This window comes from Podarcis pityusensis (assembly GCF_964106645.2).
Source record: "Podarcis pityusensis genome assembly, chromosome: 11".
Taxonomy (NCBI): Eukaryota; Metazoa; Chordata; class Lepidosauria; order Squamata; family Lacertidae; genus Podarcis; species Podarcis pityusensis.
Genome location: NC_138036.1, coordinates 27,767,843 through 27,793,848, shown reverse-complemented (window position 1 = coordinate 27,793,848; position 26,006 = coordinate 27,767,843). Strand labels below are relative to the sequence as shown.

The 26,006-nt window shown below is 41.5% G+C and overlaps 1 protein-coding gene across 1 annotated transcript in view; it reads right to left on the bottom strand.

Annotated features, from left to right (window-relative positions):
- ARSB (arylsulfatase B) overlaps nucleotides 1–26,006 on the bottom strand; it is a 76,837-nt gene that overhangs the window by 46,702 nt on the left and 4,129 nt on the right. The window contains exons 2-4 of the mRNA XM_080972821.1: nucleotides 17,586–17,772; nucleotides 13,978–14,168; nucleotides 11,862–12,069 (exon numbers count right to left, since the gene is read on the bottom strand). Of these exons, the coding sequence (XP_080828947.1) occupies nucleotides 11,862–12,069; nucleotides 13,978–14,168; nucleotides 17,586–17,772 (586 nt within the window). The remainder of the gene's footprint in view (nucleotides 1–11,861; nucleotides 12,070–13,977; nucleotides 14,169–17,585; nucleotides 17,773–26,006) is intronic.

The following is a 26,006-nucleotide window of genomic DNA, read 5'->3' as shown; positions in this document are numbered from 1 at the left end:
AGCACACATTCCACTCATGTAAAAACACGCTGATTCCTGGACCGTCTGCAGGCCGGATTTAGAAGGCAATTGGGCCAGATCCGGCCCCCGGGCCTTAGTTTGCCTACCCATGATGTAGGGCTTGGTTTGGACTGTAGGAGTCCCTCTCAGTACAAATAATTATTAGTAAATGACCTTCAAATCCTCCCAACTTTACACTACTGTGTCGACTATTATGTCAATTAAACTTAGTGGAGTGCATGAACGTACTTATGGGTTGTTCCCCCCCCCCCGCCCCTTATCTCAGAGTTCCTGTTTTAATATGGAACCAAACCAAGAAGCCTTCTCATTTTAATAAACACAGCAACAGAAGTAATAAAAAATTGATTTCTTCTACTTCGAGCTATTCCAAGAATAAGAGATGCTGACACATGATTTCTGTCACCTGAGAGTAATTCAGTATGGACTATGTGCACACAATGTTCAGAGGAAAATAAAATATGGTGAATAATAATCATGCTAACTCAAGAGAGCTGACTTTTTCAATTATAATAGCAGCTAAGGTAAGGCTACTCTGCTCTGGAAAATAGCAAGTAAAAAGCCATTTCTGAGCACAAAGTCTCCTCCTCAAAATATTCCTTAACGTGCTCCTGAGATAAAAATGAACAGTCTGCAGGATTAACAAAAGGATGCATGTATCTCAGTCCTAAACACATAGCCTAGGAGGAACCAGCGAGTAAAATAAAGAATGAGGTTTGTAGCAACTCCAAATACCACCACATCCACTATATACATTTCTATATAACTGTAAAAATAAGCTCCCACACACGTGCAAAATATATTTTCGAAATGCAACCTTGTTTTCCTTCTGTCACATTCTTGCACAAGGTCTTGAACAAAGCAAATGGCTGTCCCACATAGTTAAGCTTGTTTTTGTTTTAATGTAGAATATCTGCAGATGCCAACCATTTTCTTGGAAGGAAGATCCACCGGTTTAACTGCAACTTGCTTCAATGCAAGTTTATTTAGGAATGTAGCCAAAAACCTGTGTCTACTGAATGGAATACTGAATTCCAAGGGTCAAAACCTGCTAAAATGTGGCTGGAACATTTGTGTGCTCTTATTCAGAGAAGGAAGTTTACTTTGAATGCCCTGTTTGGGCATCCCCTTACGCCTTTTGAAGCAGTGTGTTCTTTTGGAACAGGATCTACTCATCTGGGTTTTTTGTTTTGTTTTTTTTTAAGTTAAGGACCTAATTGAGATGTATATTTGTAATGCCTTCAAAAGGGCCATAGAGGAAATGAGGCCATTATTGCTGCACTTTCCCAGATGTTGTGTAAGAACTTCAGAAAGCCAAATCTCGCAATCTTAACACACTCCAAGCTGCGTGGAGAACACTTTTACAGTCAGAAATGCAAAACCTACTGAAGTAGAGGCCTAAGGGTGATTGTTATCAAGACTGACGCATATGAGGGAGGCTGTTTTTAAACATCATTCTAGACAACAGAAGGTTTTCCCCTATTTTCTTTTCCAGGGAAAACAAACAAAAAACAAACACAAGATCTTGAGGAAATGAGCAGGGATTCCTATAAGGTTGCCAGCTATATGAGAATGCTGCCTTGAAAATAAATAAAGTGCCGCATTTAGTCTGCACTTACTTCCAAGAATACGCTCTCTGGCACAGCAGCACTGTGAGGGAGAAAGGAAATGATCTATGCATATTAACGCTTTGTGTTGTGCCTTTCTTGTTTGGAGGCTGCTGCATTTGGTCACCCAGATTACCTTGCTCTCCTCTCTTTCCTCCTCAGTTTATTTGAGGTGGACGGCTGTGGCTGCACTTTGTCGCTTATCTTGCACAAAATAAACAGAGCAATCTGGAGCTAATTTAAGCGGTTTACCATATCAGGATATGGCTGGGAAAGGCTTTAAGGCAGGGAGTGGGGAGGGAGGGCTCAAGGCGAACAATAGCTCTGTGAAGCTGAACAGCAGCGAGCACAGGAAGGCTCTGCAGACAGCCTGGCAGACAGCTGTCAGCCATTCCAATAACAATCCCTGCAGCCAATGAAAACTGGCCAGCATCTAAAGCCCCCCAAACCAACCCAGGAACACCAACAATAAAAACAAAGGATTAAACATTTCAGCATATAGTGGCATGAGTGACATGGCTGTAGCTCAGTGTCAGGGAATTGCTCGGCTGATAGTGTGGTGCTGTTTTTCTCCTGCAACGATTTTCAAATAAAGAGCAGCTGTAATTACAGTACCATATCTTGCAAAGCACAGGCCAAAACCCAAGGAAGTGGCTTTATTTAGTGTGAACTAACTCCAGTCAGCCGATCAGACCTATTTACATCTGCTTTCCAAATCAGTTCCCTTCTCTGATGCCAGGAGTGGCATGTATGTATGTACGCATGTACGTATGTACGTATGTATTTAAAAACCCATCTCTAAACAACAGGATAACACAAAATGAGAAATCCACGTGGTCCAATTTTCTACAGCAGACCACGACAGGAAAACAACAGATCAATGTTGTTGGTCCAAAATTTATTATTCTCTTGTATGACTCCAAGTATAATATTGGGCAGCATATTCTACTTTATTATTCCAAATAGCTATGAAATGGCTCAATTTCTCCATAAAACAATTATTCACCCACCTGCCTCCTTTTACTCTGATGGCATTGGTCACACACACACACACACACACACACACACACACACACACACATCTCTTAAGTCTTCTAACAGCCAGTCTGTGATGGGGGGATGGGTTTGTTTTTTCTATTTCTAGTTTATGGCCATTCATGCTGCTATTAACAAATGGATAATCATTTCCATCTCTTCACAAAGAACTACATAACTCACAAAAACAGAATAATGCAGCCAATGGACCTAGTGGTAAAACATAACCCATCATATCATTGGTTTTATAAAGGATTTAATTCTAAAAAATTATAATCTTGGAACTTGTCCAACAAATATGATCTACATACATTCCTAGAACACTGTAGTTCCAACAGTAATCTCCTGCATAAATTTTGCTTAGCCTAAGTGGGTTTGGAAAACCTTGTTAATTGTCACCAGGACAGTATCCATGATGTTTCTCCATTATTTGGCCAAAGCCTGCTCTATAAAATTTACTTTCCTTTATGACAATAGATAAGAGTGGTAGTAGCTGTTGTTGTTGTGATGGATTTGTTCCAGCCTAGTACAGTGGTACCTCAGGTTAAGTACTTAATTCATTCGGGAGGTCCGTTCTTAACCTGAAACTGTTCTTAACCCAAGGTACCACTTTAGCTAATGGGGCCTCCTGCTGCTGCCGCACCGCCAGAGCATGATTTCTGTTCACATCCTGAAGCAAAGTTCTTAACCCGAGGTACTATTTCTGGGTTAGCGGAGTCTGTAACCTGAAGCGTATGTAACCTGAAGCGTATGTAACCCAAGGTACCACTGTATATAGGTCCCCCCCCCATGTAGTGGGGCATTGAAGTGAGCTCCTTCTTACAAACCTTCAGCAAGCAGGAAGTCCTCTAACAGGACGTCCATCACAAAAAAGAGAAGGGATGGTGCAACATACAGATACAGCCTACTTTTACAGGCTTCTGTGTAAAAAGATCTCAGCTCACACTGGGGGTTCCATGCATGATGAGATTATTTGGTTTTAGCTAGTAATGGTCCATTATCTATGAAATTTCTAATAATCAATATATTTTTGATACTACTTCTAAAGTATTCCATATATCAACTAAATTAAGAACATAATAGTTGGTAGAGCATAGATCAGCCAGTAGAGCATGAGACTCTTAATCTCAGAGTCATGGTTTGAGCCCCACGTTGGGAAAAAGATTCCTGCCTTGCAGATGGTTGAACTAGATATCCCTCACGGTCCCTTCCAAAGCCACAATTCTATGATTCTATAAGAGCAGTGCTGCTGTGTCAGGCCAGTGACCCATCTAGTCCAGTATCCAGTTCTCACACAGGCCCATGGAAAACCTACAAGCACAACCTGAACACAACAGCACTCTCAAATTCTGATTTATAAACGCTTATCTTAAACATTTGTGATGCTTCTTGAATGTTGGTGAGAAATTGCTGTTGTTAACGTTAGTGAGAAATGTTGAAGTGCTTCCTCATTGCAACACATTGCCTCAACTCAAGCAATTGCATGACAAGGGACATGCTTTGAGAGGTGACACAATAAGGCCTATCCTTCCCACTGACCTTGGCTGGATCCAAATGCCACTTGGTTTTCTCCTACCCTATCCCAGAAGTGCTTTCTTTTGTGCTGTTCCACCTGGTCCTTATGCAACCTTAATGCAACAGGTGGAAATCGCTGGTCCCTGGATATGCTTCATTTCTTATTTCCTCCTTTTATCATGTAACTTATATGGCAATCTATTACAGTGGTGCCCCGCAAGACAAATGCCTCGCAAGACGGAAAACCCGCTAGATGAAAGGGTTTTCCGTTTTTGAGTTGCTTCGCAGGACGAATTTCCCTATGGGCTTGCTTCGCAAGACGAAAATGTCTTGCGAGTCTTGAGATTTTTTTTCCGCTTTCCCCCCCTTTATCTAAGCCGCTAAGCCTTTAATAGCCTTTTAGCAGCTAATCCGATAAGCCGATAAGCCTTTAATAGCCGCTAAACCGCTAATAGCGCTAATCCGTTAAGCCGCTAATAGGGTTGCTTCGCAAGACGAAAAAACTGCTAGACGAAGACTCTCGCGGAACAGATTAATTTCGTCTTGCGAGGCACCACTGTATATAAATGTAGCAAATCAGTGAATGAATGAATGAATCTCCCTAACTATTCAGGTACTTGCAGTCATCTTACTACTTTTGCATCCCCCTCCCCCGATCATACCAAAATCTCATGGGTGTCTAACCTGGCTGGTCCACCACAGAATTCTACTAGTGTGCTGATTGATCATCTATTAAAGCAAAGCAGAAGGCTTGGGAGTTAACATTCGTTCCTTGTTTTGCCAATTCATTAGAGTCTTTCAGAATGTGTTAACAGTTTTTAGCTATTTTTAGGATGGGCAGGACTTGCTGGGGTGGGTGGGGGCTTTGAGAAGATGGCAAAAGCAGAGTTGAAAGGAAATCTCAGCTGAAAGCTAACCTTGGGACATGTAAAGTCCATTCCACCAGGATATTCCTGTAGTACTGGACAATACCTTGCACAGCAGGGAACCAGACTGGATTGGATTAGTATTGTTCAAGTAGATTGTGTCTCCATAAACTTAAAAGGATTTTAAATCATCTTTGTAGCCTGCCAAGTTCTGAAAGATGTGTAGGGCAGATGGTTAAGCACAAGGCAGAGAGAAGCATATCCTCAGAATAAAGCTGTGTATTGTGGATGTGTGAAAGCCATCTTTTCATTTTCACATACATATATATATAGAAGGCTGATTGCCGAAGAATTGATGCTTTTGAATTACGGTGCTGGAGGAGACTGCAAGAAGATCAAACCTATCCATTCTTAAGGAAATCAGCCCTGAGTGCTCACTGGAAGGACAGATCCTGAAGCTGAGGCTCCAGTACTTTGGCCACCTCATGAGAAGACTCCCTGGAAAAGACCCTGATGTTGGGAAAGATGGAGGGCACAAAGAGAAGGGGACGACAGAGGACGAGATGGTTGGACAGTGTTCTCGAAGCTACAAACATGAGTCTGACCAAACTGCGGGAGGCAGTGGAAGACAGGAGTGCCTGGCGTGCTCTGGTCCATGGGGTCATGAAGAGTTGGACACGACTAAATGACTAAACAACAACAACATACATATACATATACATGCATGTTGGAACATTTATCTGCAAAAGCATATATGCAATTCTAACAAAATGCATCTAAATAACTACTGTGGCATCACATGCACACAGCTGGGCTCATTTCATATCATTATATTCATTCAAAAGCACAGATCTCTTTCTCTGAATCATGTGGCTTTTTGTTGCATGGGTATTATAGCAATCTTCTCAACAGACATGTTCAGGACACATAATCACAGATATGAATATAGGAGTTTTCGAAGAAGAACACTCCAAGGCTTTTGATGGACTTTGATAGAATTGCCAGCAAGCCAAAGATACACACTACAAAGATCTACACTACCTAGAAGCTGTGGCTAGTTACTATCCCACCCTCCAAAAGCATTCATATACCTATCAGTTGTTCCTATTGGCTGTTAAGGAGCATATGTGCCCTCTGTGTTAGCACCACACTGTAGTGCTCAGCTTGTTGCATCCCATGCCTCTGCTTCTACATGCAAGTACATGCAGCAAACTAGACATTCGTGGCACCTTTTCACATGCCAATTTATCTAGGTGTGAAGCAAGCCCTAAATGTTAGCCTGGTTTATAAAGATAAAATTGCATTGTCTTCATTAAAGAATAAGAAATAAAGAGCAGGCCGTGTGTGTGCATATCAACTTTTTGCTTGTTTATCACAAGTACGGTAGTTTGTGACATTGTTTGTGACATTGTGCACAGACGCAGGTACCAGTGCGGCTTGGCTTAAGCCATGGGACCTGATTAATCAAACAAGAGCACACAATCAGCTTTTGAGCAGCGGTGACAGATCGGCTTGTACTATGTCAAGAAAAAGACAGGCTATTAATTAACTAGAAAATCATTTGTCGGTTTTAAGATCTCAGCAGGCTTGTCGCAAGTCCTAACATTTCACTGTCTCATTCTGCACCATTTACGGAACATGTGAAATTATGCAGAACACCAAAAGGTGAAGCTGTTTCCATAGAGGAGAAAAACAAAATAGGTTCTCAGGGAATTATAAAAACATTTAGAAACTAAGGCATCCTTGTAGAAGGATATGCCAAATGTAGTATTTATTAATACAACTGACATATTACAGAGGTGGTGGCCAGAATTCTATAGTTAATAAAGAATGTGACAGACATATTTACTAAACATATATCTAAAACACATTTACTTGGAAGAGTCCAAGTTTCCATTTCAGTGTAAGTTACTTCGGAACAAACCTGTTTAGGGGCCTAACTACACATTACACAGACATGCATGTAACGAAACCTCAAATACCCTTATACCCTTTCTACAGAGGGATCAAAACTGATTTTGAGGAAGGGGGTGATTAGGAGCAGAGAAGCAGTGTGCAAGGGTGGGGAGGGGTGTTTTTCCTATCTGTTGTTTCCCTGGTCTAAAGAACCTCATTCCTAAATGAACAAATAGGGGATCATATCTGCACACAGTGAGGCCCTAATGATGAAGTTTAAGACTACAGGAACTCCTAACCTCCAGTAGGGTGGAGATACCTATCAAGCCAAAATGGATCTAGATGGCTTTCTGACTGTTCCGGGTAAGTCCCTATTGCCTCAAAGTCCTGGTTGATCTCTGGATTAGAGAAACAACTTGGACAGATGACACAATTGCTCCTGAGAGCATCCTCTTTCTGTGGATGAAGGCACACTTTGGTTTTCCAGGGAGCTCAGGGCAATGAAGCAACAGTTATGGCGCCTAGAGTGAAGGTGGAGCGGACACACTCGAAATTGGCATAGGCAGAGCTCCTATTAAGCCCTGCAGATCAGATTGAGGGAGTGCCAGGTTCCATGGGTGGGAGAAGGGAGGGAAATCTCATTGCACAAGCAGACCTCGCTTCATATATGCAACAACTTAGCCCACCCACAATTTTGTTCCAAATAATGTTGGGCAGCAACTGAGCAGAATCAGACAACATTTCTTTCTTTCTTTTAAGTAGAGAAGAAGAGCCTTGATGGATCAGACCAAGGGCCAATATCATACTGAATATGAATTTGCATCCTCAGGAGCCCGGTGCATACATAACAGTAAACCAGAATTAAACCAAGTACGGCTTACCAGAAATGAGCAAGCATGCTGGTGTACACTGCTCAAATCACACACACCCTATACCTTTTGCCATGTCGGGGAGAAAACAAAACCAGACTGCCGGCTTAGCATTCCATGCGAACCATGGTTTGTTCTTGGTTTGCCCTTGTGGTTGTCTGGAGAGAAACAAGACACAAGGACTAGTTTGCATGTGCAGTGGTACATCTAGTTGCGGACGGGATCCATTCCAGAGCTCCGGTCGGATCCCGAGGTTTCCGCAACTGGAGGGACCACTTCTGCGCATGCGCATGGGGTGGTAGACCGCTTCTGTGCATGCATGTGCAGTGAAACCCGGAAAAATACTTCCAGGTTTGCCACGTTCACATCCTGAAGGATACGCAACCAGAGGTGTGCGTATCCAGAGGTACCACTGTAATACTAAGTCAGCACTCTCATGTGTTTCCTCCCAGTGCAACAAAGGGAAAAGGAAGAGGGCAGAGACAGTATGAGTCACATGTACTAGTGTGCTTGCTCATTCCTGGTAATCCATACTTCGTTTAACTCTGGCTTACTGTTATGTGCAAACATGGCCAAGAAGTAATATGTCAATATATAAATATCAACCAACCAGCAGAAAGAGGCACACTGCATCTGGAATCCCTCTGTGAAAAAAGGGAACCATCTGACGAGTCTGAACTATCTATATTAGGAACAATAAAAGGGAGACTAAATATGTCCAGAATTATAGAGGGTGGTGCTGATATGGAATGTCTGAAACATTTAGTTATTAAAAAGGCATGAGGCTGAGGACTGGATTGAAGCAGGGGGCTAGCCTAGAAACAGCTCTTCTGTACACTTTAGCTTGGATGAAGCATTTAGAACCGGCTGCCAAAGATAGCAATAAAAGCATGTCATTTTTTCCCATTATTAAGTTTTTTAATTGTGTGGGTGAATCCTTCCAGTGCTTATGAAAGGGGAGGATTAATAGTATTTACTACAGCTATGCAACCTCTATGAAAGCTCCAATTCATAGCTCAACCAAGCAAGTTGATTTCTGACCTCTGGCATTCCCATTGAACTGGACTCTTGAACTTATGCACCGAACAATTTAAGACACTGTGTGTGTGTGCACGTGCATGTGTGCGCACACACAGATGTGTGTGTATGCTGTCTATAATCACTTGCAGAATGGGCCTCTCTATACTCCCACTGATGCCAGACATTTAACGAATACATCAAAGACCTACACTGTGCACAAGCAGCTCAAGGTATGTATCTGCGAAGAACGCTGTCCTCAATTTGAACTCCAAAGCTCCTCCCCAGTCACACATATTAAGAATCAATTCATCATTTCAAATCTTAATCTGGTTGCATAGGATCTGTAGAACACTGCAGTTCTCTCTAGGGGCAAACAATATGGATCTTTGTAGGGTCCCAGGCATACGTCAACCAATTGCTAGCTGGTAATGAATGAAATGGAAACTCAGCCTCATCCTGCAAAACAGTGATGCCCCCCCCCCCCACTCCACTATATTTACACACAGTAACATTTTAGTGTCTTTACACCAAAGCAGCAAAAGGCTTGGCTTGTACCTGTTGTCCTCTGAAATTTGCACATTTAACTACTTAAGTTCTTATATGTTGTTTTAAAACAACGCCACCATAATTTTATTATACCTTTTGTTATACTGGTATCATTCAGCTGAAACTGAACCAATTCAGGTTTTAGACTCATGCATATTTCACTATATTATTTATTTAGATTAATAGCCCACCCAAACCCAAGTGGAGTTTTTTAAGAGGAGTAAAAAACAAAGAGGACTCAGAGCAAAATAAAAAGAAGTTCCTTTTCCAACTTATCTCTGAACTCCAAAGGCCATCTCAAAGAGTAGGCTATGTTTCAGAAAGATGCCCAGATATTAGTTTTCATACTGGAGCAACGTGGAGAAGTAGGTTCTATGGCTGTATCAGGTCCCAATTCATATCTTTCCTCAACTATAAGGTGACTGTAAGATACCCACAGTCTCTCAGCCACAGTCGCACAATCCCCTACAATATGGAGATAATCACACTAGCCTTCCACAGATGGCTACTGTGAGGATTATTGGGACAAGGTCTGTGTAGCTCTTTGTAAGCAACTTAAAATGTACTATACAAGTGTTAGGCCAGGTGTGGGTGAGGGGCAAAAGGAAATGTAATTCTATGCATGTCTGTTACACTTTTATCCAACCCCAAGCAGCTCACGGGTTCCCCCAATTATGTCATCACAACCCTGTGAGGTAAAAGCTGGGCTGAGACATAGCGACTGCCTCAAGGTCACACAGTGAGCTTCACAGTTGGGTGGGGATTTGAACTTGGGTTTGGCAGTCCTAGCCTGACACTAGTCTAATCGTTTATACAGTGGTACCTCGGGTTAAGTACTTAATTCATTCCAGAGGTCTGTTCTTAACCTGAAACTGTTCTTAACCTGAAGCACCACTTTAGCTAGTGGAGCCTCCCGCTGCCGCTGCGCCGCTGGAGCACGATTTCTGTTCTCATCCTGAAGCAAAGTTCTTAACCTGAGGTAATATTTCTGGGTTTGCAGAGTCTGTAACCTGAAGCGTATGTAACCCGAGGTACCACTGTACTGCATCAGCTCATGTTGTCCACAGGACCAAATTACTCTCTGGCATTTCCACCTACAGAAGAAGGCCCAACACAAACACTCTCCAGGATGCCAAATAGGAACAGGATGTTGATTAGTTTGTAGCAGCCGTTGGAGGAGGGGGACGTACACAGATTGTTTTGTTTTCTGCCCTTGGGAGGAACACTGTGACAAAGGCTGAAAACTCCTAGTGTTAGTGGTAAAAAGGACTACACTTTGAACCAACAATGCACCGTGGAAATAAATTAGTATGTAGGCTCTATCAAACATCATTGTCACAAGAGAAGCCCTACTTCGCATCTTATGGCGCCCTCTTGTGACAATGATAAAGTACATCACCCTTCCCCATCATTTTATTTTTTTGCCTGAAACAGGTAAGTCTGTTGAATTTCTGCCTATCAAGCCACCGTTAAGCCTCTGTTAGGTGGAAGCCCCACTTATTGCTTCCCACACTTTCCGGTATTTAGCACTAAAACAGAAGCATGTTTACTATAACATTTGACTACATGGGTACAGTGGACGCTTGGGTTGCGAACGTGATCTGTGCGGGATGCACATTTGCAACCTGCAGCGTCCGCAACCCACAGTGGCGTGTCTGCGCACGTGTGGGTTGCAATTCAGCACATCTGCGCATGCGCAAAGCGCGATTTAGCCTTCTGCGCATGTGCGATTGCCAAAACCCAGAAGTAACCTGTTCCGGTACTTCTGGGTTTCAGTGGTCCGCAACCTGAAGCGTCTTTAACCCGAAGTATGACTGTACACATTAAGAAGCCACGACAAACAGGGCCATAGCTCAGTGGCACAGACAGCATCTGCTTGGAATGCAGATGGCCCCAGGCTCAAACTGCGGCATCTGTGCGAGCCTCACACAAGGAGCCAGCTCCCCACTTCAGAATCAACCCCCCACTCCAGCACCTGGAAACTGCCACTGCAATTTTGGCTGCAAGTAGGATTAATTGCAGTAGTATTTATCAATGTAAATGCTGCAAATTGCCCTATCATATCAAGACTGCAACAAAGCAAAGTAACTTGGGTCTTTTTTTCCAGGTGTCGTACAAAGTAAAGAAGCAGCACATGTATTCTTTGGTTGCAGAGTCTCACCGACGCAGCCTTAGCTCTGGACTGCTTTTCTTCTCAAGGGGTCACCAACGTGGTGCCCACAAATCTTTCCTAGCCCCCTCCAACTGCCCCTGCTGACAGAAGCATTCTGTTGTAGCCAACAGAATGGGTAGCTGTGTCTTAGGATTGCAGGGACGGTTTATTAAGAGTTTTACGATTTTTTTGGGGGGGGGGGTTACATTCCTTACACAGATACCAAGTAAGCCTTCTGCATTCTTTCCCAACCTCCATTTCCCCTGCTAGATAATCAGCTTAATAGCCAACAGAAAATTGCCAATAATATGTGCGTATATCTAATTGTTAATCTTACCTGTAGAAAATATTAGAACCGTGTTGTTCCAAAGGCCGTACTTCTTCAGGGCTGCAGTGACATTTCCCACAGCTTCATCCATAATAGACACCATTCCCGCATATTTGCGTCTCTTTTTGTCTTTGATAAAAGAATATGGCTCTATGTATTTCTCAGGTACTTGAAGAGGCTCGTGGACTGATTGCAGAGCGAGGTAGAGAAAGAGAGGCTGTCGCCAAAAAGGCACAACACCAAAAAAAGAGACCGCATCATTAAATGCCATAATCAGCATACTGGCTGATAAGCTTCCAGCTGCAACTACTGGCTTCCTTCCTGCCTTCTGTCTTCAGTTCTCAAGGATAAAATAATATTTAATTGAAGACATCCCCATTTTTATGATGTTGCCAGACTCCATTGGCCCCAGCCAGAATGGCCAGCAGTCAAGGATGATGAGAGTTGCTGTCCAACAACATCTGGAGGGCCATAAGCTGATCTAGCTGCAGGCAGACCTTCAAATTCAATTTTTGCTTTCATTAGGGAAGTCTAGAAATATTTAAGAGCGGGGCACACCAGTAATTGGGTCAGACATGCTACATTAGTAGTGCAGGACAGTGGTGTGTAATCTGCCTGAGACATCTTTTAAAGATGAAACTTTCTTTTCTCAGTTTTTCCTGGGACACTAAGGCTGGACTTCTCCCTGTTTGTACCTTATGGTATTGTATTGCATCTTTCATTTCGTTTTGTGGTTTATATTAATAGTTGTTACTGTTTATTGCTTTGAGATGTTTAACATTAAGTGGTTTAGATTAATATTTAATAATAATGTTAATATTTAACATTTCGGTGGTACCTTGGTTCTCAAACTTAATCCTTTCCGGAAGTCCATTCCAAAACCAAAGCATTCCAAAACCAAGGTGTGCTTTCCCATAGAAAGTAATGCAAAACTATCTAACAAGACCATTGATCCATAAAATGAAAGCAATCATCAATGTACTGTACTATAAAATAAATAAGACAGTATTGTAGGTGATAAAAATAAAAATTATTATTTTTTCTTACCTGCAATGATGATAGTCATTGTTTGGAAGGGGGGCTTTTATCCATTTTTACAGTCACACAATCAATCAATCAATCAATCAATCAGTAGCTGAACTGGGTTCCACACAGTCACAAAAACAAATTAACCGAAAAAGCCACAAAAACAAAAACGCAAATAGCAAAAACAAAAGCGCCAAACTTAATCCATTCTGGAAGTCTGTTCGAAAACCAAGGCGCCGCTTCTGATTGGTGCAGGTGCCCCAGAAACAACAGCCAACAGCAGCACTGGACACTCGGCTTCCGAAAAACATTCAAAAACCGGAACACTTACTTCCAGGTTTTTGGCGTTTGAGAACTAAGGTGTTTGAGAACCAAAGTACCATTGTACTGATATTTAATAATAATATCTAACTGATCACCTGGTTTAACAATGTATTGATATTAATAATATCAATGCAAGATTAATAATAACATATATGGTTTTCTACCAAGGACCTAAAGACAGCATACATAAGGTTCTTCCAACTTCATCTCCACACCAACCTTAGGTAATGAGAGACCTAAGAGTGATGTGGCAGAGGCATACATGGAAATCCTTTGCAGGTGAAGTTGGTCCCACTGAGTTAAAGGGGGTTGTTTACCAGACAACCATGTATAGGATTGCAGCCATAGTGACGGCCACAGGGAGCCAGTGAATGAAGAAGGAACTGAACCAATGCGACCATCAAGCACAACACTATTCACCACATCACACTGGCAGCCACAGGTGCTGCAAGCAGATAGCACTGGTACAAGTTTTGCCGCCAAGATTTAAACAAACTAATATTACAGTATTTTGAAGCTGCTCTATCAAATTTATCATACAAGGAGCAGAAAAACCGAAGAAAATGTTTGAGAAACTGAATTCAGTTTCTTTCTGATCTATTTTGTAGGACAGCCCTGTCAATGATTTTTCCCCAATACATTGTTACATTCCCGATTATGAACTTACGACTATAATGGGACTAAGAACAGGTAGCTGCACCAAAGCGTCTGATCCTAAATGCATCAAAATGTATTAATTCCAACTTTATATTTTAAGAAAGAGACAGAATTGTACCTTCTCAGTCTGGTGATTAGCTATAAGATCTACTGCTCTTTCTGTAAACACATTAGTAGAGTACATGTCTTTAAATCCATCTGCAACTTCTTCTCCCTCTCGAAAATCAAGAGCACATCGAGTTACGTTCTTCGCTTCGATGGGCACACAGCGCTCGTGAGAATAGTAATCTCCACTTCCAAGAAGGTAACCTAAAAGAGAGAAATATCAAGTCTCTCTTTTTATGTATTCATTAAATTTATGTATTCATTACATTTCTTTCCCACCCTTCCTCTCAAAGAAGCCCAAGGAAGCAAACATCAAAATGTTTAAACAATACAATTTAAAATAAAACATCCTTAAAACATTAGCAAACAAATAAAAAACATTTAAAAACTTTTAGAGTATCTAAACCATTTAAAAACCATCACATACCCTCAAAGCTGCAAATTTCATGGTTGCTATGGTCAGTATCCTTCAGCCTGGATAAACAGGAATGTTTTTAAATTTATATTGAAAGCCAATAATGAGGGAAGGAGACATGCCTTACTGGGGAGGGCATTCCACAAACAGGAAACCACCACCAAGAAATCAACAGATAATCATGCCTGTGACAATTTCAGTAGAATAGTCTTTAAAAGCAGAATGGCAGTAAGATTTGCAAGTCAGTAAAAAGGAGGAATTTACCTGGTCTGGTACACCTGGGGGAGGGGGCGGAATACCAGGACTAAATAGGATTGTTTTTATAAAACAAGTCAACAAATCATTTGGCAAACTCTCTCATCCCCACCATTAAAAAACTAAAAACAAAAACCGTTAACATCTGCTTCCATGCTTGCATGGTTAATAGGAGTCCAATGATGCTTTTAAATTGGCAAGTGTATGAGAGATTTTGAAACTGAAATGATGGAACGTCAAAGATGAAAAGCCACAGCAGCCAAGATAAAACAAAATGAAACAAAAACCCTATAATAATTCTTGCAGCTGAAGCTAGAATTACTAAGCTATTTCTATGTTGCAAAGAGTATTTTTCATGCAAGCTATTCAAACATTTCCAATCTCCTGCTGACACCAACTGGTGAGTGAGACAGTCTCTCCAGAATAAAGTATCCCCATTTCCAAACAGAACAGAAGGATTTCCAAATAAAATCCTTCTGCAGCTAGCTTGCCACAAATTAGTGCCATTTAACAGACACAAATACACAAATCAGGGTTAACACCAATGGATAGTAAGAGTTAATAGGCAGCTCCTCCAGTTTGCAGTCACACCGAGCAAATGAAAGTCCTATATTTCTATATTATTATATTATATCATATCATATCATATCATATCATATCATATCATATCATATTATATTATATTATATTATATTATATTATATTATATTATATTTCTTTATTATATTTAATAAAAATTTTATGGCACATGATTTTAAATAATTTAGAGATTTTATTACAAACAAAACCAGAATTATCAATAAAAGGTAGGCAAAAACAGATATTAAACATCCAAAAGATAATTAAAATTAGCAGTGTACCAATGCCACAATATAGCATGGGTTACACCCTCAGTTACCTAAACATGGCCTTTGACGTTTCCAATTTTTAAATTTTTTTCTGGAAGTGCACCTGACAACACTGAAACAACATTGTGTAAGGAGCTTGTGTTAACTGTGAAAAATGCACATTTCTATACAAAAGGGGAAATCCTACAATGCATTTTATTGTCTTTCAAAATTGTACTGGGGGGAACCTCTCAATTTGACCATTATGGCTATTGTACCCAAGTCAGTCTTTCCTAGTCTTTGCAAAGTTCAGATCCTACTATCTTAAATTCCCACATTCAGCTCTATAATTAATAAAATAATAACAACAATAACAATAATAACAATAACAATAATAATAATAATTTATATGCTGCCCATCTGGCTGTTTCCCCAGCCACTCTGGGTGGCTCCCAACAGAATTTTAAAAACACAGTAAAACATCAAACATTAAAAACAGATGTCTTCTAAAAGTCAGATAGTTGTTTATTTCTTTGACAACTCATTACCGGTATCAGTTTGCAATCAATGTGTGACATCCAGTGCTGCAGGAGACTTCTGCTTATGCAATGGGGCTTGCCCTTCTCCTCTTCCTCCTGCCCCCATGCTCCTTCAATAGATTTTTAGGGCATGCAGGAGGCTGCAGATGGGGCAAGGAGGAATCTGGTCCACTAGCTGAGTCTCTTCTGCTGGATTCTGTTGTGAAGGTATGGCCCTGGGGACCTGAGCCCGTCTTTTGCACCATGCCCCACATATCCTAGTTCTTCCCCTTTTAAAAAAACTTTATTTTGTGGTTTTTAACTTGCTTATTAAGCGATTTTCCCTGACAGTCAGCCTAAATCTATACATATAAATTATCATCTGCAAATGTTATGCAAATCTGTGTCACGGTTCTGTGCCTTTAGGCTTTTAAGGATTTAGCAATGCCCTTGGTTGGACTGCACCCAAGATTTTCATTATAATTTATAACTCATATGCATGGCCATCCATAATAGTAAAATGATGGAACAAACCAAGAACAAAGACACATGGTCCCTGAAGACAGCCAACAAGAGCCAAGTAAAAAGCAGGCAATTTCTGCTCCATTTTGGCGTTTTATGTACAAGCATGTGACAATATTGTTTCTGGGAAACAGAGACATTTCCTGTACTATAAATGTGTTCCTTACACATTTTCGCCTATTTCTGAATGGAAGACAGAAGAAAAATCAAATCTTTTCAGTATTTCATACATTCCACGCATTTACATTGTATGCTTTTATTTTTCTTTTCACTCAATCCACCATACAAAACTCATCATTTCAACTCATCCCATCCAGCGCTTCACATCCAGAAAATTCCATGCCACAGAGAGGTTATAAGTTGGACATAACTTAGTGATAGAACACAAGCTCGAATTCCCCAGCTTAGGTTTTCTGAATACAGAGTCCTTCAGCTGTGATTCTTGTTCTGGTATCTGGTATCGCAGATACAAATCAGTGACACAAGTCAATGCCTCCATGGTCACAAAAGGCCCCTGCAACAACTTTTGAGAAATCATTATCTCAGAGGCAGAATAAGCTGACATCCCTGATGCATCAGACTTCTATACTCGGTAGAAATTAGCACCTTATGCCTTTGTCCTCCTCATGCTGTTACACCATCCCCCAAAGCCTCCATAGCAGCTTCCCCCAATCTGGTACCATCCAGGTGTTTTCAACTACAGCTCCCATCATGCTGGCCCAATGACTGGCCATGCTCCAAGATGAGCTAATTGGGATTTGGAGCCCAAAACATCTGGAATCCACTAGGTTGGGAAACGCTGCTTTAAGGAAAATGTTAGCCATGATGGCTAAGTTATACCTCTGATGCCTCTGAGTGACAGTAGCTGGGAATCACAAGTGGGGAGACTGCTCTTGTGCTCAGGTTCTGTTTTCAGGCTTTCCACAGATATCTGGTTGGCCACTGTGAGAACAGGATGCTGGACTAGATCAGCCACTGGGATGAACCAGCAGGCTCATCTTACGTTCTTACTAAGCCAGAACAAATTATTGACTGCTGGACCATCCAATGAAAACGAAGGAGGAATAAAGTAAACGTCACTTACCAAAGTAAGTATCAAATCCTCTGCGGGTTGGAAGGCATTCTTTTCTGTACATTCCTAAATGCCACTTTCCCACCATGTGGGTAACATATCCTGCCTCTTTAAGTAGCTCAGGCAGGAGTTTTTCATGCAGTGGGACACAGCTGGGCTGACACGGCCAAATTATTTCATGCTGTAAACCTGTATGGATCTAATGAAAACAAGTGTACCTTACACATCGGTTACAGCACAATTTTCTGATGCTCAGGCAGCGCTATCTGCACAGCAACACGTTCATATTTAGAGGAAAACAAATCTAACATACCCAGATCAATAATGAAACTTTAAATACATCACATCTTAGAAATACTGAAAAATAAGCAGCAACTGTGTGCAGGGTGGGAAATCACTTAAAAGTAATTGGTGTACATTTTCAGGACATCTAGGCTATGAATCCAAATGGAAGGAAGCAAAACACAGAACTGCCATGTCTATCACATAGGAGTTATGGGGGAAAGGTACCTGGTGCGGCTTGAAAACGGAGCTGTCACCCAACTGAAGGATACTCAACAGCGCCATTCTAATAAATGTTTTCTTAGAAGCAAGCTCCACTGTGCTCAGCGGAGCTTACTCCCTGGTCAGTGTCCTCATGGAGGACCGCAATATCTCAAGGACTGCCTCTCTCCATATGAACAAACCCAGACCCTGCAATCACCATCTGAGACCCTTCTTCATGTGCCTCCTCCATGAGAGGTCCAGAGGGTGGCAACTCATGAATAGGACTTTCCTGTGGTGGCTCTCCGCTTGTGGAATGCTCTCCCCAGGGAGGCTCACCTTGTGCCTTTATTACCTATCTTTAGGCACAGGATGCTGGACTAGATGGACCTTTGGCCTGATTCAGAGGGCTCCTCCCCTGTGCAAGGGCTTCCGCTAGAACATTCGTGCTTTTCCCCACCCCTTCTCCACTGTGTGCTGACTGAAATTGGCCCTGAGGGGGTCTGGAGAACCTCCAGAACAGCACACGGAAGGAAATGGGGGTTCATTCTGTCTGGCAAGCTGATATGCTTGTGCAGGTGGAACATCAGTAATTGTGCAATGTTGACTTGCACCCAGTGACAGAGCACAAAAGGGTACAAATGTCTGCATAGACTGGGGCCCACAGTAAGTTACTCAACCTCCGGAAAACCTTTGCAGCCCAAAGGTTGGATCCAGAATTTGCCCACCCTCTGCAGGCCACTGTTGACAAGGCCATTCATATGTCAATCACCTGGCATCATATGACAACAGGCAATTCTAATTTCAAGCTGGTGGCAGGCACAGGTTTCTCTCTGTTCTTAGAGCTGTAATGCTTAGTGCTAAGATGGAAGACAATAGATCCCTTATCTCCAACTTTGCTCTTAGAGCTTAGATTGGAGATGACAGAGCTTTCTTCTGACATCATATGATCACATACGGGCACAGTTTGCTTCAAATGGTGTTAACAACCAAATTAGACCTGAGGTATGGTGGCTCCCCCATGTTGCTGTAGGCCATCACTGCTTTCAGTCATGAAGAGGGAATGAAGTTTTGTGGCCTTCCTAAAGTTGGAATCTGATTACTATTCAAAACAGAATCTCATGATCATCAAATCCGTCACATGCAGGACTATTAAAACATTCTGTTCCCTAACACTTTGCATTCAACTCCTCCATCAAATGCCATGTACACCTGTACAACATTACAACATACACTTGTGAAATGTTTTGCGCTTCTCTCAAAGTCCTCCCCAAAGTTGCAAGCTTCAATTAAATGCAAAATCTGTTTCCAGCTTCTGAACCACTAACCACAGAAATGACAAATACTTGTATCTCATTTTTCCAGTCATGGTTTCATTAAGCTATTTTGGAAGGCAGTTCTTAAAAGAGGAATACCAAATGTATCATAATTAGCCAAAATTATATCATCTAGCAAAATGAGGAGATTTTTGCCAGCCAAACATAATAATCAAAACAACCAGTGAGCTTGAAGATTACCCAAATGGAGGATTCTAGCTGGCTTTAGAAAGCAAAGAAACAAGGGAGCTACTGAAACTGAACATAAACATAAAATGGAAATATAATCTGAAAAGAAAATTCACTGTTATTGCCAGAAAGCCCAAATGCATTATTTGACTTCCTTAACAGATGACCCACCAACCATCTAGAGACAGCAAAGATGAGTTTCATGAACAGCCAGATTTATTAAAAATTCTAAAGAAAGCAAAGCATCAATTTACATATCTTTGCATGCCTCTCTCAAGTAAAAATCACTGTCAAATATGTATTGCACATTTAAAAAACACTATGAAGGTGCTCTAGTCTTCTGGTTTTATTATACTTGTGAGAAGGTTAATACGAAAATCTTCAAAACTGTCACATGCAACTCTGAACGGTGATCTAACAACAGATTTATGATCAAGTGAAAGGAAGGAATAGCAGAGGACTAACATCAATAAGATCACAGGATTAATCTTTCTTTAGGTGATTTTTGAAAATGGCTATGAACTGGGAACCAAGCAAGACATATTTTCCATTGGGCTCTTTTCATGTAAAAAAAAAAGACAAAAAAAGGTATTTTAAAATGTTTCAAAATCGTCCACTGTTCCCCGCAAATTCTCTAGCCTGCCCTACCAGCGATGGAAATGGAGTGTCGCTTGCTAGTGAGGGTGAAAAGCACCTGGCGGCAGGTTTTCATGAGCAACTGAGAGGGGCGGTCAATATCACTTGCCAATGCAGTAAAATATAAATTTCCATTTCTGATTGGAAAGCAGATGGCCAGGCTGAATTGACATAGATGGCTTCCTTTCAGGAAATAAAAAGCTCTGAAAATATATATGAAACTATAGGGCAGTTTTAGCAAGACAGGGTGGTGATCAGCAGAGGAATGGCTAACACCCCAGACTGTTTTTTACTACTAATGTTTTAAATTAGCTCCCCCCCCCCCTTTTATATCAACCAAAACAAAGAGGTGAACTAGAGAGAGAGAGAGAGAGAGAGAGAGCACCCAATGGCTCCTTAGACAGAGGAGAGAAAGATCACTGTTCTTACCTTGTGCTCATTCCCCAGGTTTTCAATTTATGGACAGACTGGCTGAAATAGCAAGAGCTCAAAGTAGCCATGTGCTCCCATGAAAGAACAAAAAGAGAGCCTTGTTGATCAAGCCAAATGTCTATCTAGTCGAGCCTCCCATTCTCACTGTGGCCACCTAGATGCTCATGGGAAGAATATTCAGCTATAAAGCATCCAGCTCATATGATGTGAGAGGCTAACACCAGGCAGAGTGAGGGTGGGGCCACCCCAAAGGGAAGACACCAAATGGATCTGTCTCTTTGGGGACATCACAAGGTTTTGTTGACCTGTTGTTTTAAGCTAGACTTATATAAAAATATGAAGTTGTATAACTCCACATTTTTCTGCAACATCCTAGCTTATACGAGTTGTGCAGAATTTTTATTATCTGCCGGTGGGGAAACTAGTGGAAGGAGAATGGAAATTGCTTCATGTTCCAGGTGAGGTCCTGTTGCCATTGATCTCGTTCCTCTGGGTGGGAGACAGGAGGGAAATGAGTGCTGTATGCCAGGTTTGTAGCACATTTCTATTCTTTCTTCTTTGCGCTCTGGCTATTATAATATGGGTTTCATGCATATTTTGTCTGCTGGCTTCAGGAAGATAGAATTGGTTTCTACGCCCAGGGAGAGCCTGTTGGTAGAATCTGCCCTCCTGTGTGAGAGACGGGAATTAAATGTGCACATCATAGGTGAGTAAGATTAGGAGCTTTTTTTTCTGTTTCATGCTGCAGGGCTGATTGGTGTTGCTAATATATATATATCCAACATGACTGATTTAGTTTGTGGTTTTTGTTATTTTATATCATTTTTATTCTGTTACTGCATTTATTGTATTTTATTGCCTATTTCTTTTTTATTAGGGAGCAGCCCCTGTTTGATAATGTTTTGTTCTTGTTGTGAGCCAGTTTGAGCTCAGCTTGGCTGTTGGAAAAGCAGCATGCAAATACAGTGGTACCTCGGGTTACATACGCTTCAGGTTACACACTCCGCTAACCCAGAAATAGTACCTCGGGCTAAGAACTTTGCTTCAGGATGAGAACAGAAATCGTGCTTCGGCAGCATGGCAGCAGCAGGAGGCCCCATTAGCTAAAGTGGTGCTTCAGGTTAAGAACAGCTTCCAGAGCAGCTGAAGGAAGTCCACAAAGATTTAATTTGTTAAAAATTTGGATAAAACTGTATAATTTTGTTTGGAAATCAATAAAATTTTATTTTTTTTAAAAAAAGAACAGCTTCAGGTTAAGAACAGACCTCCAGAACAAATTAAGTACTTAACCCGAGGTACCACTGTATTAAAGTGGGAACTGGATGAAACAGGTCTCTCCCCAACTGTGATTCCTTGCAAGTGTTCAGAGGCCTCATGCTTCAAAGAGTGGATGTAGAACACAAAACATCCTTGTGAAGAAACCACTACCCTATACTTAAAATGGAAGAGGAAATAAAATTGCCCTCTGGGTCACTATTAAGAAATATGAGATGACCACCTTTCATTTCAGCCGGGGAGCAAATCAGGGAGGTGAGCTGTGCCCTCCAGGGCCTCTTCCAGATATACCAGCTCTCCTTCCCTTGCTATCATAGTAATTGGCCACTAGTTACTGTTACAAAAGCAGAAGTCTAAGACATCTCCACATATCATGAAATAACTGGGTCACCAAAGCCCAGTCAGGATGGAATAGGCTGGGATCACAGCAGGGGCAGATGAAGATCAAGGGGCCAGAAACAGAAGACATGGTCTAAGGCAAGCAATCTGCATTGTTCCCAGTCTGATTAGGGAATCCAAGGAAGCTGAAGCAAAGGGTATGTAGAACCAGCCAGGCCCCTATTGATTTCTCAGGTCACCCGGTCATGACTGGTGAAAAATGCTGCATATCCAGTATCAGGAACCATATGGCTGCTGCAGAACATTTCCCCAAATGTCCCAGTAGCAGAGTCTCTTATGGCTTACAAGGTCTTACCAGAACAGCTCCTATCTAGAAAATATTTTGTTTTTAAAACCTACTGAAATAGGAAAAATGCAGGAGTAGATAAGGAGAACATCTGGTCAAATATTTAGCCTCTGGCTATGATCTTCTTCAAAGGCTGTAAAGAGTGATTAACCGCAGGGAGAAAAGCAAAGTAGGTTATGGATCACAGATAAAACAAAACACAATATGTGAAAGGCCTATATCTAAAAGAAATAACTGCATAATGAATTGAGCAAATGAGTTTTAAAAAGAGAAACATGTATTACATTCATTCCTTTATGAAAATAACAGTAAGGCACCTGTACTAGGAATGGTGAATTATATCTACTAAAGATCAGGAGGAGAGGGGGGAAGGAAGTGGCTTTGTGGTTAGTCTTGAAGATGGGGACACTGCTGGCCCTTTCACGACATGTCTGCAAAACCCTTTGCAGGGGTGGGGGACTCACGCTATGTCCCTGAGTTGCAATATTAACAAAGTAAGAGAAATATTTGAGAAATAGCAACTTAGTACTCATGGATACATTTTTTAAAAAGCAATGTTGTATCTCATGTTAACTATTACCTGTTCCTGTATCTGCTACTTGGATCTGAATTTGCAGCTGCAAAGCAACTGGATAACCCTTGCAAAAAAAATAAAAAAATCCTTGATGTTTGGGCTAATAAACCCCAAAAGTTGGGGGGAAAGGAATAGAAGCTCCACAGCAGAGATAGTTGCAAGTAGTAAAGGTTGTGCATGCATCTACCTACCAATCAGATGCCGACATGTAGCTCGGCACTAGCTTCATTTACTGTTAATAATAATAATAATAATAATTTTTATTTATACCCCGCCCTCCCCAGCCAAGGCCGGGCTCAGAGCGGCTTACAAGCAATAATAAAAACAAGTTGAATGATTACAACTTAAAAACAACATTAAAATACAACATTAAAATATTGAAACATTAAAATATTAAAATGTAGCCTCATCGCGGGAGGAGAAGGAAACGAAAAAAGAAAGAGAGGGTGGGAATCAAATTGGCTCCAAGCAAAAGGCCAGGCGGAACAACTCTGTCTTTTTTTTTATTTTTAATGATATTTATTGAAATTTTTTAGAATTACAAAAGAGAACAAAGCAGAAAAAAAGAAAGAAAAAACAAAGAAAAAACAAACCACATCAAACAATACAAATTCAAAAAACAAAAATACACCTCAAACACTCAAAAACAAATCCATCATTCTCAAATCCTCAGCTGTCATTACCTTCTTTCTTTGACCTCCTCCTCCTCCCTTTTTTTGTATCCTAGTTGTTAATTGTCGCAGCAAATCCTTTCCATATTTCATAATATCCTGTCATTACATTACCTTAATCTATTTTAATCTTATCTTACTATAAAGAACCTTAAAGCTTAAAACTTAAATCTTATTTTTGCCAACTTCTCATAACCATGATATTCTTACATAATTCTTTAAACATTTTTGCTAAAGCCAAGTAATTTCGTTCCAACATTTTTCTAACATTCATCAATTTTATAAAACAATCCTAGTAGTAAAATAAATAAATAAATAAATAAAAACAATCCAGTCTTCATCCAGCGTCCCTTCCTCCTGGTCCCAGGTTTTGTCAGTCCTTATTATCCCATCGATCTAGCGCATTAACCTGGTAACCTTGTATCCGAGGCCCCTAAGTCTCTTCCATGTCCCTTCTGCAGCTCTTCTTCATATTTATAACTGTATTTTCCTTTGTCTCCTGCTCCTTTCACTCGTGGGAACTCCAGCTTAACAATGTTTTTGACCCTTCTCGACAAATCAGCCCCTTTTCCATAGTCCACACTAAACTCTATGTGGTATTTAAGAACATGTTTCAAAATCCCTCCAAAATTAAGAGCCCCCACAACCCCAAACATCTCACAGCCCATTGCCAGACTTGAAAGGTCCAAACATCCCTGCATAGGGGGATCTATCCAACCCCCCATTTCCAAACCAAACCAAACTTTATCTTTCCAAATCTGGCTTTTTCCAAGTTCATTTGTCAAGTCCAAAAGCTCATGTTCCTGCTGGGCCACAGCTCCCTTCATCTCTGGCGCCCAAGATTCAGCAACATCCTCTTCCCTCATCTGTTCTGTCAGGGCACACTCCTGATTTAATTCCTGGGTGGGCTCCGTATAATTTCCCACTGCCTGTTCAAAATTTCTGATCGCATCAGCCATCAAGTCCGTCTTCTCATGTAGCTGTTCCAGTAGGGCATTTGTTTTACAGAAAGCACGCAACAGAGCTTCTGAATACATTGTCCTGCAAAGTCAGAAGTCTATTCCCACGATTGTAATCTGTAACAGCTGCAAGCTCCCCGGAGTTGGTTACAGTTTCACAGTCTCCCTCTAGGGGAAAACTTCTATTTGTTCTTTCTTTTAAAGACAAGTCTAACAACAAAGTTTCCTTTTTCAGATATTTTGTCAATATTTGTTCCTTTAGAATGCAAAGGGGAACAATGGAATCAAGGTTTCTCTTCTTATAGCTATCTGTCAAAAACGTTTGTCTCTGGTCAATGAGCTTCAAAAAACGTCAGTCCTGACACCCCGCTCCAGGATCAGGACGGTGGAAAGTTACTTTACTTTACACTCACTTCTGCAGGTTTAAACAGTCCGAAAAAATCCCCCCTCTTCTCCTGCTTCCGAAGGGGGGTTCAACAATTTTAAATGATGAAAGTTAATCTTTTACAAGCGATTTTCTGAGCTCTAGTTTGCCATGTCTTTGCTTTAATCTATCTACAAAGAAACGGAAGGCTGACTTCCTGTTTAGACCTTCCCGTTTCAGTGCCAAATTGAGGTAAACTTTTAAGTCCAATTTTCCTTTCTACTCGCAAGTCCTTATTTAAAGTCCAATTGTCCGAAATTTAAGTACTCATGGGTGATTATTTTAGAAGCCAAATTGTCCCAGGAAAAAGGCAGCGCTCTCCGGCAACAGCTGTGCGGCTTCGCTCCACGGAAGAAGCAGTTGACTCTCAGCACCGCGCCACTTCCCCCCTTCGCTCCGGAGCCCGTTAGTGGGTTCTTTTGCGGGTTGGGGGGGCGCTAAAGGTGCCCGCCGAGTCCCATGGTCACAGGCTTCATCCGCCTGTGATTTTTGAAAGGGTCCCCGCTTCGCCGTAGCGGAAAAGACCCGTTTCGCGTGGAGCTAGTCCCTCCAGATCAGAGGGAGTCTGCCATTGCCGATGGCGCCACCCCGGAAGCATGGAACAACTCTGTCTTACAGGCCCGGCAGAAAGAAATCAGATCCTGCAGGGCCCTGGTCTCATGAGGCAGAGCATTCCACCAGGCCGGAGCCAGAGTTGAAAAGGCCCTGGCCCTGGTTGAAGCCAATCTAACTTCCTTAGGGCCCGGGACGACTAGGGTGTTGCTATTTATGGACCTTGAGGCTCTCCGT